Source organism: Melanerpes formicivorus, unplaced genomic scaffold, assembly GCF_026170545.1.
Source record: "Melanerpes formicivorus ecotype bairdi unplaced genomic scaffold, bMelFor1.0.p_v2 SCAF_4, whole genome shotgun sequence".
NCBI classification, from domain to species: domain Eukaryota; kingdom Metazoa; phylum Chordata; class Aves; order Piciformes; family Picidae; genus Melanerpes; species Melanerpes formicivorus.
The window spans coordinates 33,216,602-33,233,903 of NW_027142356.1; the positions used below are offsets into that span (position 1 = coordinate 33,216,602).

At 43.7% G+C, this 17,302-nt stretch overlaps 1 protein-coding gene across 2 annotated transcripts in view; it reads left to right on the forward strand.

Annotated features, from left to right (window-relative positions):
• The window catches only part of NWD2 (NACHT and WD repeat domain containing 2), a 64,569-nt gene that overhangs the window by 31,033 nt on the left and 16,234 nt on the right, over positions 1-17,302 (forward strand). The window contains exon 3 of one of the 2 annotated variants that reach the window (XM_068137549.1): positions 2,878-2,994. In XM_068137549.1, coding sequence (XP_067993650.1) covers positions 2,878-2,994 — 117 coding nt within the window. Of the gene's footprint in view, positions 1-2,877; positions 2,995-17,302 lie in introns of those variants that run through there. The other variant, XM_068137550.1, reaches the window with a different exon arrangement.

The window sequence follows — 17,302 nt, forward strand, 5'->3', positions numbered from 1 at the left end:
CAAAGATGGCTTCAGGTTCCACCAGGGGTGGTTTAGGTTGGATAGGAGAAGAAACTTCGTCACTGAAAGGGTTCTCAAAGACTGAAACAGGCTGCCCAGGGAGATGGTTGAATCCCCATCTTTGGAGATGTTTAAAAGCCACAGAGATGTGGTGCTGAGGCACGTGGTTTAGCACCAGAATTGGTAGAGTTAGATGCTGGCTGGAGTCAATGATCTTAAAGGACTTTTCCAGACGAAATGATTCCATGATTCTATGGCAAAGATGAAATTATTTCATTTCCTTAGAAAAATCTGTGAGATTGTAGGATTGGTACAACAAAAGCTAAAAGAAGCAAAAGGAAGCACTGAATTAGGAACAAAAATCCTCTCTTAGGGGACTAGTGAACTAGTGAACTGAACCAGACCAGTGTCAGCCCACTGTTTGTGAGCAGTTCTCACACAGGGCACTGGCTGTCCTCTCACTTTGACAGCCTCACTTAGAGTCAGTGTTCATCACAATTTTACTAAATAGAAGTAAAAATGTGCTTTAACACCAGATTCCTGTATTCCTGTTCCCTCTCTTTGATTTGGTAAACCCTACTTGTTTCAGCTATCAGAAGGAATAACTGAAGAGCCTCTCATTTTGATATTTTTGGTGCTTATAGACACTTGATGGCTAAAATATTTCACCTTGCATGACAAAACTAATGCATGTTAAGGTAGTATGGGCCAAAGTCATGTTACTCAATGAAAGTAATCTACAGTGTTGTAACAAAGAGAATTTGCTCTTCACATTGACAAGAGTTAGTGTGATTTCTGAAAAGTTAATTAGAATAGAAATTGCTTTTATGTTTCAGATGGACTTGAGCAGCACATTAAATTCATTCAACCAGTAATTCAAATATTCTTGACTGTATGCTGAGATGCTCTAATTTTATGACTGGAATACTTAAGCTCTGCCATACATCATTCAAGTAATCAGACAGCTGAATGCAATGTGAGGTTCAGTAATGAAGTCATACAGACAAAAAACAGAAGGGAGAAAGGAAGAAGGGAACACTTTTTTCCTATTCACTTTTTACCTGCCCTCTTCCTAATAAGAGGGCAGAAAAAATCTGTGCTATGAGGGAGATAAGAAGGCTGTTTGAGATGCACTTCTGTAAAGCAGAAGCTGCTTGTTTCAGCAAAATTTGGGAACAGAGCTTGTGTAAAAACCAAAGATATTAAGTGTATTTTCTTGGCAGTGTAGCTAGAATGTATCTTACACACGGGGCTGTTTCACTCATCATCAGTCAGACTGTATATTACCTCTCTTGTTTGGCAACAGCGTGCCCACTCCAGCAAACACTGACACACATCCCAAACTTTTCTGGCAGAAGAAACCAACAAGGCTGTTGGTAGGAAAACTAAACATGGGCATAAATGTGAATAGAATAGAATAGAATAGAATAGAATAGAATAGAATACAATACAATACAATACAATACAATACAATACAATACAATACAATACAATACAATACAATAAATAAGGTTTGAAAACACCTCAAAGATCATCAAGTCCAACCTTTCACCCAGGACCTCATGACTACTAAACCATGCAACCAAGTGTCACATCCAATCTCCTCTTGAACACCTCCAGGGATGGTGACTCCACCACCTTCCTGGGCAGCACGTTCCAATGGCTAACAACTCTCTTTCTGAAGAACTTGCTCCTCCCCTCGAGCCTAAACTTCCCCTGGCACAGCTTGAGACTGTGTCCTCATGTTCTGGTGCTGGTTGCCTGGGAGAAGAGACAAACCCCCTCCTGGCTACAACCTCCCTTCAGGTAGTTGTAGACAGCAATAAAGTCTCCCCTGAGCCTCCTCTTCTCCAGGCTAAACAACCCCAGCTCCCTCAGCCTCTCCTTGGAGGGCTTGTGCTTGAGGCTTCTCCCAGCCTCGTTGCCTTTCTCTGGACACATTCAAGAGTCTCAATGTCCTTCTTAAACTGGGGGGCCCAGAACTGGACACAGTACTCAGGGTGTGGCCTAACCAGTGCTGAGTACAGGGGCACAATGACTTCCCTGCTCCTGCTGGCCACACTATTCCTAATGTAGGCAACACTATTCTTTTTGTTCCAAAAGAAATGTGTACATATGATCCCTATTCTTTTAAAGCCAATTTCCCACAGTAAGAATTCAGCCTTTTAGTTAAAATATGTAGTGAAACCCCACTTCATAATTTAATTTCTTCCAAGAAGTTTTAGCCTCCATGTTCCAGTTTCTTCCAGGAGTTTGTTTGCAAGTAATTAGCATAACAATACTGAGACGGTAGCTCGAGATGAAAGGCAGAACAGCAAGCTGTCTGCCACTGCATATCTCTAATCTCTGCTCCCAGAGTAACAAAGAGCAGCTGACAAAGGAAGTAGGATATTGCAGAGCTCCACATCATCTTTCTTTCTAGCCATTTGCACAGGATGAGTTTATATCCTGTGGATACAAGTGACTCAGGGTGTCAAGTCACGGTCTCGACTGTGATCCACAGCAAAACTCCCATTCATTTCCATGGAGCCAGGATTTGATCAGTGCTTTTGTTGTTATCCTTACCTATCCATTCTGGGCAGTCCAGCAGCAAAGTAAAGACTACATCAAATCAATATCTTGTCATGCTAATCTCTGCACAAAAAATATGAATAGGAAATGCGAGACTGTCCCAGGAGGGACTCTCTGGGAAGGAAAGTAAGAGACCTGAGTTGTCATTTACCTCAGGAAACCTTGCCAGTCACTGTCAGGACTGCATGTAGAGGTCACCGTCTTTGGCAATGCTTAGCAGTACATGAAATGTTGACGAAGTTGATTATTAATTGATGGGTAAAAAGGGCATCTGATAAAGTACCAATGTTGGATCCTCTTTTCCAGGTCATAGACTTATACTGGGGAGTTGAAGCAGATGAATGGGACAGTCCTGAGCTGCAGAAGACTCGAATGAAGCTGTTGGAAGATTGCTTGAAAAGTTCTGCAGGTCCATGCTTTGTTGTGGGTATAAAAATACTGTTTTATTTTACCACAAAAACATAACTAGCATGCATGATTCAGTAACAAATGCATTCTTTTAGTCTCTCTGTTTGATATTCCTGACTGTACATTTGCTGTTCTGCATCCAAATGTTTCCCTGCACAGCACTGTAGACTAACAGTGATTATTCAGTATTAGTGGAAAGAAGGATCTTTAATGATCAGTTCCCATTGCAAGATGGATGTAGAAACCACAAGGTATGCCTGTGCTGCTCTCACTGCAGAAGTATGGACTACCTGTTTAAGGAGCCATTAATTAATTCTCGCCACTTGTCACACATGCATTATTGGCTGGCCTAGGAGGACTGATCAATGCAGTGCATCCCAAACCTGTCCTCTGTGATCTGTGTTTTGCTTGTTTGTGTCATAAAGCCAGGACAAGATAGGATCCAGGTAAGAGACTGTGAAAAGACTGGGGGTTGGTGACCACCTGAGGAGGGTCTGAATCTTGGTATTTTTCCTACTCTCTGCCTACTCCTTACTGTTACCAAAACAGAGATTCTTGCTCTGACTGCAACTCACTCAAAGAAGTAGCCCCAGTAGATCACTACACAATACTTACCTCCTAACCTCACAGCATACAACTGTTCTAGTGATGTCTCTATGATTTAAGATGCACTCTGAAACCTTCTATATGCCCTCTGCAGCACTGTGAGGAAGAGTGATTTTGGGGTGAAAAGAAATTCCTGCTTCTGACATGCTGTTACCATGACTTTCAGGCATGCTGCATCACAGTTCTTTCTGCTTTAGTTCATCTGTTAAACAGAGATGAAATCTGAAAGCCTTGAATCACAGAATTACAGAATCATTTCAATTGGAAAAGACCTTTAAGATCGTCAAGTCCAGCCATTATCTAACTCTGCCAAGTCTGGTGCTAAACCATGGCCCTCAGCACCACATCTCGACAGTTTTTAAACACCTCCAGGGATGGAGATTCAGCCACCTCCCTGGGGAGCCTGTTCTAGTCTTTGAGAACCCTTTCAGCCAAGAAGTTTCATTTAATGTCCAACTTAAAGCTCCCCTGATGCAACTTGAGGTCATTTCCTCTCCTCCTATCACGTATTACTAGAGAGAAGAGACCATGTGGCTCCAACCTTCTTTGAGGGAGTTGACAGAAGGTCTCTCCTCAGACTCCTTTTCACTAGGCTAAACAACCCCAGGTCCCTCAGCTGCTCCTCACCAGATCTGTTCTCCAGATCCTTCACCAGCTTCATTGCCCTTCACTGGACTAGCTCCAGCACCTCAATGTCCTTCTTGTAGTGAGGGCCTCAAAACTGAACAAGTACTCAAAGACACAAGAATTTCAGTGGCAGAGAATAAAATTCAGTATTAGACCTTGAAGCAGCCTTCCAGTATTTGAAGGGCACTACAGGAGAGATGGAGAAAGACTTTTGACAAAGACATTTAATGATAGGATGAAGGGTAATGGCTTCAAACTGGAAGAAGCTGGGTTGAGTTGAGACATGAGGAAGAAATTCTTCCCCATGAGAGTGGTGAGGCACGGCAACAGGTTGCCCAGAGAAGCTATGGAGGCTCCAAGTGTTGAAATCCAGGTTGGACAAGGCCTTGAGCAAGCTGGTCTAGTAGGAGGTGTCTCTGCCCATGGCAGAGGGTTGGAAATAGATGATCTTCAAGGTTGCTTCCAACCCACACCACTCTATGAATCTATATTAGGATAACTCTCAAGTGAAATTAACATCTGTGACACTTCATTTGTGTTTAAGAGGACAACCAGCATCATTTTAAGACAAAGTGCTTGTAGAGAGGAAAACAGACATCCTGCCTTCATTAGATAAATTCAATTCCACCTTCATTCTAGTGCTGAAGATGTACCAGAGCACACAGTGCAAAGACAGACTTGCTCAGTATCTGTCAGGCTGGATGTTTTCAAGTAAAGCTGCCTCATCCTTCTTAACAAATCTGTCAATTATACAATTATAGAAGTTTTACTGAACTACAGGGCTTTTGCTTTTACATGTCTTTATAAGGATTGCTCTGAAAGTAGATGAACACTGCTTTTGTTTAGTGCTGATGTACTACTGCTTGTCTTCTCCATAGTCACTTGTCACAGCTGGAAGGGTAGTGGAACTGCTTGTCACTCAGATACCTGAAGAACACCTGCCACTCTTCTTTGATAGCTTTAATGCCAACTTACCAGACTGTGTTTTGGTGTTAAGATTTCAGTGGAAAACAATTTTAAGACCATGCCTTTGCTATTCCAATTTTTTCCCCATATTTCCTAAGAAAATAATCTAGAAAAGGTAGATTTCTCCCCTGTACCTAAATGCAGCTAAGTGAAATCTGAATTGTCATAGCAAGATAGAGAAGAAAAATTGTTGAGTCATAGAATTACAGAATGGCTTAGGTTGGAAGGGACCTCAGAGATCATCTACGCCAAATCTTCTACCATAGGCAGGCTACTCTCACCTAGATTTGGTTGCCCAAGGCCTTATCCAGTCTGGCCTTAAATACTTCCAGGGAGTGAGCATCCACAACCACTCTGGGCAAACTATTCCAGAGTCTCACCACCCTCATACTGAAGACTTCTTTGTAAGATCCAGTCTAAACCTACTCTCCCTCAGCTTAAAACCATTCCCCCTTGTCCTGTCTCTAGACACCCTTATGAAAAGTCCTTCTCCAGCCTTCCTGTAAAAGTTCCCTTCTGGTATTGGAAGGGAGATCACAGTATCACAGTATCACAGCATAACTAAGGTTGGAAGAGAGCTCGAGGATCATCGAGTCCAACCTGTCACCACAGACCTCATGACTAGACCATGGCACCAAGTGCCACATCCAATCTCCTCTTGAACACCTCCAGGGACAGTGACTCCACCACCTGCCTGGGCAGCACATTCCAATGACAAATGACTCGCTTGGTGAAGAACTTTCTCCTCACCTCAAGTCTAAACCTCCCCTGGCGCAGCTTGAGACTGTGTCCTCTTGTTCTGGTGCTGGTTGCCTGGGAGAAGAGACCAACCTCTTCCTGGCTACAACCACCTTTCTTTTCCAGGCTAAACAATCCCAGCTCCCTCAGCCTCTCCTCATAGGGCTTGTGTTCAAGGCCTCTCCCCAGCCTTGTTGCCCTTCTCTGGACACGTTCAAGTGTCTCAATGTCCTTCTTAAACTGAGGGGCCCAGATATAAAGTCCTCCCCAGACTTCTTTTCTGCAGGCTGAACAACCCCAGCTCCCTCAGCCTGTCCTCACAGCAGAGGTTCTTCAGCCCTTGGATCATCCTTGTGGCCACTGATTCTATTGTTTTTTTTCTATGGGGAGAATTTGAAAGATTGAGTGAACTGAGAGCACAGAATCCCATGGAAGTGGAGGGGATACAAAGCACTGCCTGGTGTGAAGGCTGGAGATGATGTCTCTCCATAGCAAATATGCAAAGAGGAAGCTGTAGTATGTGTTGTTCTGTACTTTCATCACACCCTTACAACCACTTTGCTGGCTCTGTTTCATTCACCTACTTGCCTCACTGTCATTTAGCTTCAGCGCCTTGGGGAACAAAGACCATCCTCAGCATTTGATGAGCCCAGGGCGTGGAGTTCTGTGTCTGGGCTGAGTTTGATGCTGTCAGGACAGTGTTTTTCACAAGGACACACTGCCCCAGATCTCCAGACAGTTTGGGTAGCTTCCATCTTTCATGACTAAATTTAGTTTTCTAGGTTTAGTTTTCTATTTTTTTCTCTTTCATTTGATGGAGAAAGAGAGTTGGAGCAGCAAGTCATGGCACTGTAGCAACACCCAGTGTCCTTAGGCATAGATGTTCTCTGACAGTGAAGGAAACCTCTTCATGTGCCCTTGCTGCATATTTTAGCAACTCAGAATTTTGAAGCTGTTAAGAAGTGCATGCCTGAAATGGTTACTAAGGAAAGAAACCAAGGCAAACCAGGAAGTTAAAACAGAACAGTTAATGAAGAAGTTGCAGTCAGACAACAACTTCAGTATTGGTTCCAGGTTTTTTAGGCCAGCATGACAATAGACTGGCAAAACCTATACCTGAAAGGGGCCTTTAACAAAGCCAGGAAGAGACTTTTTACAAGGGCTCGTAGTGATAAGACACTAGAGAATGAATTGAAGCTTGAGGAGGGCAGATTTAGACTGAAGATTAGGAAGCAATTCTTTAGAGTGAGGGTGGTGAGACGCTGGAGCAGGTTGCACAGAGAGGTCATGGATGATCCCTCCCTGGAGGTGTTCAAGAAGAGGTTAGATGAGGCCTTGGTGCCACCCAGTCTAGCTAGGAGGTGTCCCTGCCCATAGCAGGGGCGTTGGAACTGGTCTTTAAGGTCCCTTCCAAGCCAAACCATTCTATGAATCTATAAAAAACAACAGAATTTTGTTTTCTGCTTTGTTCACAGAATTACAGAATGCTGGGGGTTAGAAGGGACTTCTGGAGATCCTCTAGTCCAATCCCCCTGCCAGAGCAGGATCACATAGGGCAGGCTGCACAGGAACACATCCAGACAGGTTTTGAAATTCTCCAACAACCTCTCTGAGCAGCTTGTTTCGGTGCTCAGGCACCCTCAGCATGAAAAAGTGTCTCCTCATGTTGAGGTAGAATCTCTTGTGTTCTAGTTTGCATCCATTGCCCCCCATCTTGTCACAGGGCACCACTGAAAAGAGACTGGCCCCTTCTTCTTGACACCCACCTTTCAGATATTTGTAACCATTAATAAGATCCCCTCTCAGTCTTCTCCAGGCCAAAACAGCCCCATGTCTCTCAGCCCTTCCTCAGATATTCCAGTCCCTTCATCATCCTTGTAGCACTCTGTTGGAATCTCTCTAGTATCTCCCTCTCTGTCTGGAACTGAGGAGCCCAAAACTAGACACAATACTCCAGATGTGGTCTCACCAGGGCAGGAGGAGAGCCTCATTCAACCAGTCTCTTCTTAATGCACTCAGTAGTGATCATGAATGGGATTTGTCTATTACAGATCTGTTAATAACTAGTAGAAAGATATAGGTAGCTCCATGAATATCTGAGTCACCTTCTGGATGACAGTTTCTCCATTAACAGCAAGAAGACACGAAGGAGTTAGACTAATAATTTAGGAAGCCAAGTACAGTGCTTAATACCAATTAAGGCACCAAGCTCTTTAGGGTGTCTTTAGTCTGTAGTGACTACTTGCAGAATTGGTTTAATGCCCTTTTATCAGGGCTCCCTGATTTATATTCCAGCTTGTAGAATCCTACAATCATAGAAAGGTTTTGATTGGAAAAGACCTTTAAGATTATCAAGTCCAACCTAACTCTACTAAGTCCGCTGCTAAACCATGGCCCTCAGCACCATGCCTCTGCAGCTTTGAAACACCTCCAGGAATGGGGATTCCACCACCTCCCTGGGCAGCCTGTTCCAGTCTTTGAGAACGCTTTCAGTCAGAAGGTTTCTTCTAATACCCAATCTAAACCTTATGTCTTAGTTCAGATGAGAGAACTGGCAGGCTTCTCTGCACTTCTCTTCAAACACAGCCTGCGAGTTCTAACACGTGTGCTCTGTTCCATCTGTGCAGCACCACACAGTCTCTGCCTGAACTGCTGTTCTTGCATGACTGTGTCCTGAAAAAGTGTGAAATGAAGGGGAGAAATGGAAATGAAATCGTTTGTAGCCTGTCATGATTTGCTTAATTTGATATGTTTGGGTTTGTACAAACCTAAGAGATTCTCTCCACTCATCATTCGAATAATCTGGTCCCAAGAAGAGTGAAAACATTTTCTACCTACTCCAAACAGCTGTTGCAATATACATTACTCCTCTCCAATTATTGACAGCTTGTTGTTAACTTCAGCATTAATAAACCACTGAAAACAGATCATTATAAAACTGAGATTCCTGTAGGAATTATGTATTAGCAATTTACAGTATTTGGCATGTCCTTAAATCACCCTGAAACTGAATACAAAATACAGAAAATAGAGGACTGAAATGGTTTTTACATCCTTGGATCTTTTTGTTCCTACAGCAGCACACAGCCCATGAATTACACTACTAGTTGGCTCTCTTTGCTTAGTACAAATGGCTGATCATTAATTCTGATCACATTCCAGCTCAGAGAAAATTCCAAATGATATTACTCCAGCTCTGTTCAATCTCCTCAACTCCCATTGCAGTTCTGGTGTTGCATTAGGATTTATTTCCAAAGTGAAAACCAAATATATCCAGGTTCTGGAACACCTGAGTTATGTTTTGCTTCTGCTCTCTGGTAAAATGGCCATGGCATAAGTTATGGGAGGCTGAAGTCAGTCAAAGGTGTCTGTAGTGAGACAGCCATCTTATGGGGACTACCCAGCACCCAGTGCTCTTAGGGAATTCAGCAGAAGTGACACATGCTTGGTTCATTTCAGAATTGACTTTTCCTCAAGGAAGCAGCTCTGTACATAGTTTTTAAGTGAATGGGGAGAAATAGAATCACAGAATTGTTGTCGTTGGAAAAGATCTTTAAGATACTTTAAGTCCAACCATAATCAGTAACTCTGCCAAGTCTGGTGCTAAACCAAGTCCCTCAGCACCACATCTATCACAGTATCACAGTATAACTTAGGTTGGAAAGGACCTCGAGGATCATCGAGTCCAACCTATCAACACAGACCCCATGACTAGACCATGGCACCAAGTGCCACGTCCAATCTCCTCTTGAACGCCTCCAGGGACGGTGACTCCACCACCTCCCTGGGCAGCACATTCCAATGACAAATGACTCGCTCGGTGAAGAACTTCCTCCTCACCTCGAGTCTAAACCTCCCCTGGCACAGCCTGAGACTGTGTCCCCTTGTTCTGGTGCTGGTTGCCTGGGAGAAGAGACCAACCCCTTCCTGGCTACAACCAACTTTCAGGTAGTTGTAGAGGGCAATGAGGTCACCCCTGAGCCTCCTCTTCTCCAGGCTAAACAATCCCATTCTCCCTCAGCCTCTCCTCTCTGTGACTTTGAAACACCTCCAGGGGTGTGGATCCAACACCTCCCTGTGGAGTCTATTCTAGTGTTTTGAGAACACTTTCAATCAAGAAGTTTCTCCTAATATCCAACCTAAACCTCCCCTGGTGCAACTTGAGGCCATTTCCTCTCATCCTCAGTAGCTGGAACCAGACGTGGCACAAGAGCACATCACTCCCAATAAAGCATATTGCAAGGAACAAATACCAGGCTGAGTTTTCTTCTCACTCTGCATCTGGTGCAAATCACAGCTCCCTGTAACGTAAGTGGGTTTGGTGTCATACAGCACGTCAGGAGGGGCTCCAGTGAATGTGTTGACATTAATCTGAAGCGAGGTGTATGTCTGTGGACACTAATCCTGTTTCAGATAGACTTGCCCAGCAGGAAAGATTTTTCTGTGAATGTCAAAGTGGAGCTTTGTGTATTTTTTTAATCTTCCAGAACAGAAAAAGTGATTCCATTTTAAAGACAGAGTATGCAGCCTTCCCCTCAGCAAGACCTGGTCTTCTTTCACAGTCTCCAGACTGACAGGCAAAGGTTGTACACTCACCTCCTTGTTTGTCTCTGAACACCACACATACACAGAGTGGAATCAAGCACAGGGCGAAGTTCTGTGATTGAGCTATTGTGAGTGAGTTCCTTGGTGTGCTTTAGGGCTGGGAATGTATTATCCTGTCAATCATCTCTGATTCTCTGAAAGTCAAATCTAGAGTCTAAAAATGCTTACCCATTTTTTAAACATGTGCCACTGAGAAGTGCTCCAAGACTCATCAGGCAGCATTTTGGTGGAACACAGAAACTGCATGGGTCTTGATGTGGTCTTAAAATAGTTTGCATTTTCAGCCTACAGTCATATTTTCTGCTAAGTCACTGTATTTGGTTTTCTTGACATCAAGAGAAGTTTTGGTGCTGCCTTGCAGAAAGGTTAGGTATTATGTTTAATATAAATGATCATATTAGTGAGAACAAGAGTAGTGTAAGCTCAGATTTCCATCATTCTGTGTATAATGTGTAGAAGAAAAAACAGGCTCCATGAGACATGGGAGATTTGTTTTCTCTCCTGTTTTCTCAGGAGCTTTACCAAACTGCTTCTGAGGTCATATTGTCGTAAGCTAGATGTAATGTTCTGATCTACAAATAAGACTGTAGATCAGAAAGCCAGCATTGGCTATTCTGCAGAAGTAAGAAGGGGAGGGGGTGTGAAATCCCAAATCTTGCAGTCCTAGTTTTGGGTTGGAAGCGACCTTGAAGATCACCTAGTTCCAACCCCTCTGCCATGGGCAGGGACACCTTCCACTAGACCAGATTGCCCAAGGCCTCATTCAACCTGGCCTTGAACACCTCCAAGGAGAGGCAATCCATGACCTCCGTGGCCAACCTGTCCCAGTGTCTTGCCACCCTCACTGTAAAGAACTTCTCCAGTCTAAATCTACCCTCCTCAAGCTTCAATCCATTCCTCCTCATCCTATCACAACAAGCCCCTGTAAAAAGTCCCTTTGTAACTTTCTTGTAGCCCCCTTCATGTAATGTAAGGGTGCTATAAGTAACAGACCAAGAAACAGCTACCCAGTTTTCAGTCTGATTACCTTGAGTACTGTGTCCAGTTCTGGGTCCCTCAGTTTTAGGAGAGATGTTGACTTGCCAGAAGAGGTCCAGAGAAGAGCAACAAGGCTGATAGAGGGGCTTGGAACACAAGCCCTAGGAGGGCTGAGGGAGCTGGGGTTGTTTAGCCTGGAGAAGAGGAGACTCAGGGGAGACCTTATTGCTGTCTACAACTACCTGAAGGGAGATTGTAGCCAGCTGGGGGTTGGTCTCTTCTCCTGGGTGGCCAGCATCAGAACAAGAGGACACAGTCTCAAGCTGCACCAGGGGAGGTTTAGGTTGGATGTTAGGAAGAAATTCTTCATAGAAAGAGTGATTGGCCATTGGAATGTGCTGCCCAGGGAGGTGGTGGAGTCACCATCACTGGAGGTGTTCAGGAGGAGACTTGATGGGGTGTTTGGTGCCCTGGCTTAGTTGATTAGATAGAGTTGGATGATAGGTTGGACTCGATCTCAAAGGTCTCTTCCAACCTGGTTAATTCTATTCTATTCTATTGCTAAATCCACCTAGCAGTAACTTGGTCAGTTGGGTTTTTTTTTTGTATAACCAGACTGTATAGCTTCACAGGGTCCTTTTTTCCTTCCCTGAAAGATAAGAAGTTACAAAAGTAAACCAAGAGACAGTATCAGTGTTCTTCATAGTGATTCTGGTATGCATACGTGAGGTATTGCCTCTTTTCTCTTCAAATCCTTGGGTTTGGTGCAAAGTGCTTTTTTTGGAGTTCCTGTTCTGTTGGCATGCCGTGTAGCAGCTAATTATCTTTCTTTCATAACTGGAAAACCTCACAGAGTAACTTTTTATTCCATTCCAACTCAAGAAAAAGCAAAAGCAAAATCAGAGAATTTTTGCTTAGAATCATAGAACCATGGAGTTGTTCAGCTGCTCTTCACCACACCTGTTCTCCAGCCCCTTCACCTACTTCATTGCCCTTCTCTGCACATGCTCCAGCACTTCCATTTCTTTCTTGTAGTGAGAATCCAAAAACTGAACCCAGTACTGAAGGTGTGGCCTCACCAGTGCTGAGCACAGGGGCACAACCACTTCCCTGGTCCTGCTGGCCATGCTATTGCTCATCCAGGCCAGGATGCTGTTGGCCTTCTTGGCCACCTGGGCACACACTGGCTCATGTTCAGCCAGTTGTTGACCAACACCCTCAGGTCTCTCTCTGCTGGGCAGTTTCCAGCCACTTTGCCCCAGGTCTAGAGTGTTCATGGGGTTGTTGTGACCCAAGTGCAGGCCCCAGCGCTTGGCCTTGTTGAATCTCATGCAGTGGCCACAGGCCATCAATCCAGTCTGGGCAGGTCCCTCTACCCTCAAGCGGAACAACACTCCCATCCATCTTGGTGTCCTGTGGAAACTTACTGAGGATGCAACAATCCCCTCATCCAGATCATTGATAAAGATATTAAAGAGAACTAGTCCCAGTCCTGAGCCCTGGGGAACACTACTTCTGACTGATCACACACTGGATTGAAGTCCATTCACCACCACTCTTTGGGCCTGGCCATCCAGCCAGTTTTTTACCCAGGGAAGCATCCACCCACCCAAGCCATGAGCAGCCAGTTTCTCCAGGAGAGTGCTGTAGGAGATAGCACCAAGGGCTCTACTAAAGTCCTGGTGAACAACACCCACAGCCTTTCCCTCATCCACTAAGGAGGTCACCTTGTTGTGAGGAGGTGCTATGGAGATGCTATGGAGCCTGTAATTATGATGAATAAGCTATGTGTTCTTTCCTGGTTTGCATGCTATAGAAATTACTGTTTAAAAAGAATTTGGAATAATAGTGCAGCTCCTGGCTGGCAAAGCAGTTGTGCCTGGCCACACACTTTTGCAGAGCACAGACTCTGCCTCTTGGCCATTCCATTGCATGGCATAGGGGAGGTAGTGTTTTAATTGAGAGAAGTGTCGTGACCCGACGTTCTTTGCTGCATTTCATTTGTTTTCCCTGGGGATTTGCTACAGAATTTTTTAACATTTAGCTAATGACTTGACCTGTTCCCTGCAGGCAGTATCTAGCATTTAGTGCTTGTACACTTACAATTAATATTAGATCTGATTACCTTTTGGTTAAAAATTAGTGTTAGAAGAGGCCTGAAGATAACCCAGCAGAAAGCTACTGCAGGCAAGGTTTGGTGTTAAGCTATTCCAGTCTTGAAGATGTATGGTATGGGAAAGCTCAGAGGACATATAAAGGTGATTTTTTTTCCATCTGTATTATAAATGGAAAACTAATATTGGGTAGAAATGAAGACAAGAGTTCTTGAAATGTGGCAGTGGAGGTGGCTTTATGAGAAGATGGATTTGTATTTAATATAAATGAAATTAGAAGGTTTAGCATTCTCATTGTAATATTTGGTGATGTGAATTAACTGTAAAGATTGTTGACACTCTGAATACTTAAAGTAATATTATTTCTTGTCAGCTGCAGGCAAGGGTGTAAGGGGTGTGGTTTATGAAGCCAAGACAAGCTTTAATCTTTGTCATCAGAGTGCTTACTTTAGTCCTTTTCCTTCAGATCAGCTTTTTTTAAAGGTCCCTTTCACATTTTCTTTCTCTCCTTAGCGGTTATTAAAGTTTAGATTATTAGTTCCTTTCACAGGCATTAGTTCATTTCATCCTGTAAGTATGCTACTGCCCTTTCCAGCCTCCCACAAATTTATAATATGTTAATACAGCAGAAAAAAGCCACAAACATTCTTCCCCTCAAAACACGTGAAACATAGGGGACACATGCAAAGAATAGGATAGGATAGGATAGGATAGGATAGGATAGGATAGGATAGGATAGGATAGGATAGGATAGGATGGAATGGAATGGAATGGAATGGAATGGAATGGAATAGAATAGAATAGAATAGAATAGAATAGAATAGAATAGAATAGAATAGAATAGAATAGAATAGAATAGAATAGAATAGAATAGAATAGAATAGAATAGAATAGAATAGAATAGAATAGAATTAACCAGGTTGGAAAAGACCTTTGGCATCATCGAGTCCATCCTATCATCCAACTCTATCTAATCAACTAAACCATGGCACCAAGCACCCCATCCAGTCTCTTTCTAAACACCTCCAATGATGGTGACTCCACCACCTCCCTGGGCAGTACATTCCAATGGCAAATCACTCTTTCTATGAAGAACTTCTTCCTAACATCCAGCCTAAACCTCCCCTGGTGCAGCTTGAGACTGTGTCCTCTTGTTCTGGTGCTGGTTGCCTGGGAGAAGAGACCAACCCCCAGCTGGCTACAACCTCCCTTAAGGTAGTTGTAGAGAGCAATAAGGTCTCCTCCTAGCCTCCTCTTTTCCAGGCTAAGCAAGCTCAGCTCCCTCAGCCTCTCCTCATGGGGCTTGTGCTCCAAACCCCTCCCCAGCTTTGTTGCCCTTCTCTGGACACATTCCAGCAAGTCAACTTCTTTCCTAAACTGAAGGGCCCAGAAGTGGACACAGTACTAGTTCCATGTCAGTCCAAAGCTGAGTGGACCATCATACTACTAGCATTGTTGTGGAAGGAAACGAAGTGTCACGTATGGAACTTCACAGAGACTAAGAAGCATAAGTGGGAGGAGTGATCCCATGAAGATCAGGAAAAGATCATTTGATCAGGTCTTTCACCGGCAACAAAACTGTATCTTAATGAATCTGAAGCTTTCTCTGTTGACAAAACAGCAAGAGGATTGTTGCTCTGAAGTTGACAAGTGTGTGAAATCATTTCACAAAATATTCTATTATATTCTTGTTTTATTTAGATGCTCATGAAATCTCCTAGCTGGAATAAAATACACCTGGCTTCTCAAACACTGGAACAGGCTCCCCAGGGAGCTTGTGGAATCCTCATCCATGAAAGTGTTTAAAAGCTGCAGAGGTGTGGTGCTGAGGGACACAGCGTGGCATCAGACTTGGTAGAGTTAGATACTGGTTGGGCTTGATGATCCTAGATGTCTTTGCCAACCAAAATGATTCAGTGATTCTATGATTCTATTAAATTTCCCTTTGTTCTGCATTAATGAAAGGGATGGTATTAGGGGTCCTGGCCATTTTAGTGATGAAGTCTGAACATGAGATGCACTATGAATCCATCATATCAGGATCAAATCCAAATCTGGTTTCCTCTCCCTGCTCATTGTTGTGACTGTGCCTATAATTTTCATACCTTTGTACTCCAAGAAGATCAGAGGGGGAAATATTCTGCATCAGGATCTAACCAGTCATTTCTTATTCATTAAATAGGAACTCAGCAAAGCTAAGAAGACTACTGCTGATTTTTGCCCTGTGTTAATTCATGGATTCATAGAATGGTTTGGGCAGGGACACCTCATAGTATCATAGTATCATAGTATCAGTCAGGGTTGGAAAGGACCACAAGGATCATCTAGTTCCAACCCCCCTGCCATGGGCAGGGACACCCCACACTAGATCAGGCTGCCCAGAGCCTCATCCAGCCTGGGCTTAAACACCTCCAGGGATGGCGCCTCAACCACCTCCCTGGACAACCCATTCCAGGGTCTCACCACTCTCATGGTGAAGAACCTCCTCCTCACACCCAGCCTGAATCTCTCCACCTCCAGCTTCATTCCATTCCCCCTAGTCCTATCACTACCTGAGATCCTGACAAATTCCTCCCCAGCCTTCCTGTAGGCCCCCTTCAGATACTGGAAGGCCATAATAAGGTCACCTAAATTTTTTTCCTGACTAGACTGTGTGGCTCCAGGGCCTCATCCAACCTGGCCTTGAACACCTCCAGGGAGGGGGCATCCATGACCTCACTGGGCAGCTTATTCCAGTGTCTCACCACCCTCACTGTAAAGAATTTCTTCCTAATATCTAGTCTAAATCTGCCCTCCCCAAGCCTCAATCCATTTAAAATTCTATAAAGTTTTGTTAGATACAAATGGTTGCTGAGGGTTTTATGCATGTTTGGCAGCCTGGTAGCTTTAAACAGTTCAATTACCTTCAATCTTATGAGTCTTTAATTTGTTGGTTTACTATTAAAGGAAAATGACTCATCAGGTGGGAGATTTTGATTCACAGGTCTACATATAAAGCTGTCTCTTGATACTGAACACAGCATAAATATTACTGTTCCCTTTAGAAATAATTTCCTATAATAATCATCAAAATGCTGCAGTGTTGTTATCACACATCCAAGCTGGAGGTTATTACTGTAGAGTACTGGGGTGTTTTTCACACTGGTCTGAAACAACAGTATTGTTATTTGCAGGCTGAGTAGGAAATAACATGAAGGTTGTGAGAAATTGTATTTTCTGTCATTTCTGTTGCTTCATATTTCTTCGTTTTTCTATGAAGAAATTTGCCTTGGCAGATATTTCCAAAGGCTGATGGCCATGAATCCAGTTTAGACACCAAAGCCACTGGAAGTAAACTTCAATTCAGAGCTTCTCATTTAGGTCTCTAAAGGCTGGAGTGTTTTTGTGGTACCCTGGTAGAATACACTCACACAGCCAGGTATAAATTTAACCATAACAATGCTAAAAGAATGGAGGGGAGGTAGCTATTCTACTCTGCTTTAGTGAGACCACACCTGCAATACTGTGTCCAGTTTGGGGCTCCCCAATTCAAGATAGTCAGGGATCTGCTGGAGAGAGTCCAATGGAGAGCTAGAAAGATGACTCTGGGACTGGAACATCTCTTCTGTGGAGAGAGACTGAGAGACCTGGGGCTATTTAGTCCCGAGAAGGCTGAGAGGGGTTATGATCAATATCTATAACTATCTGAG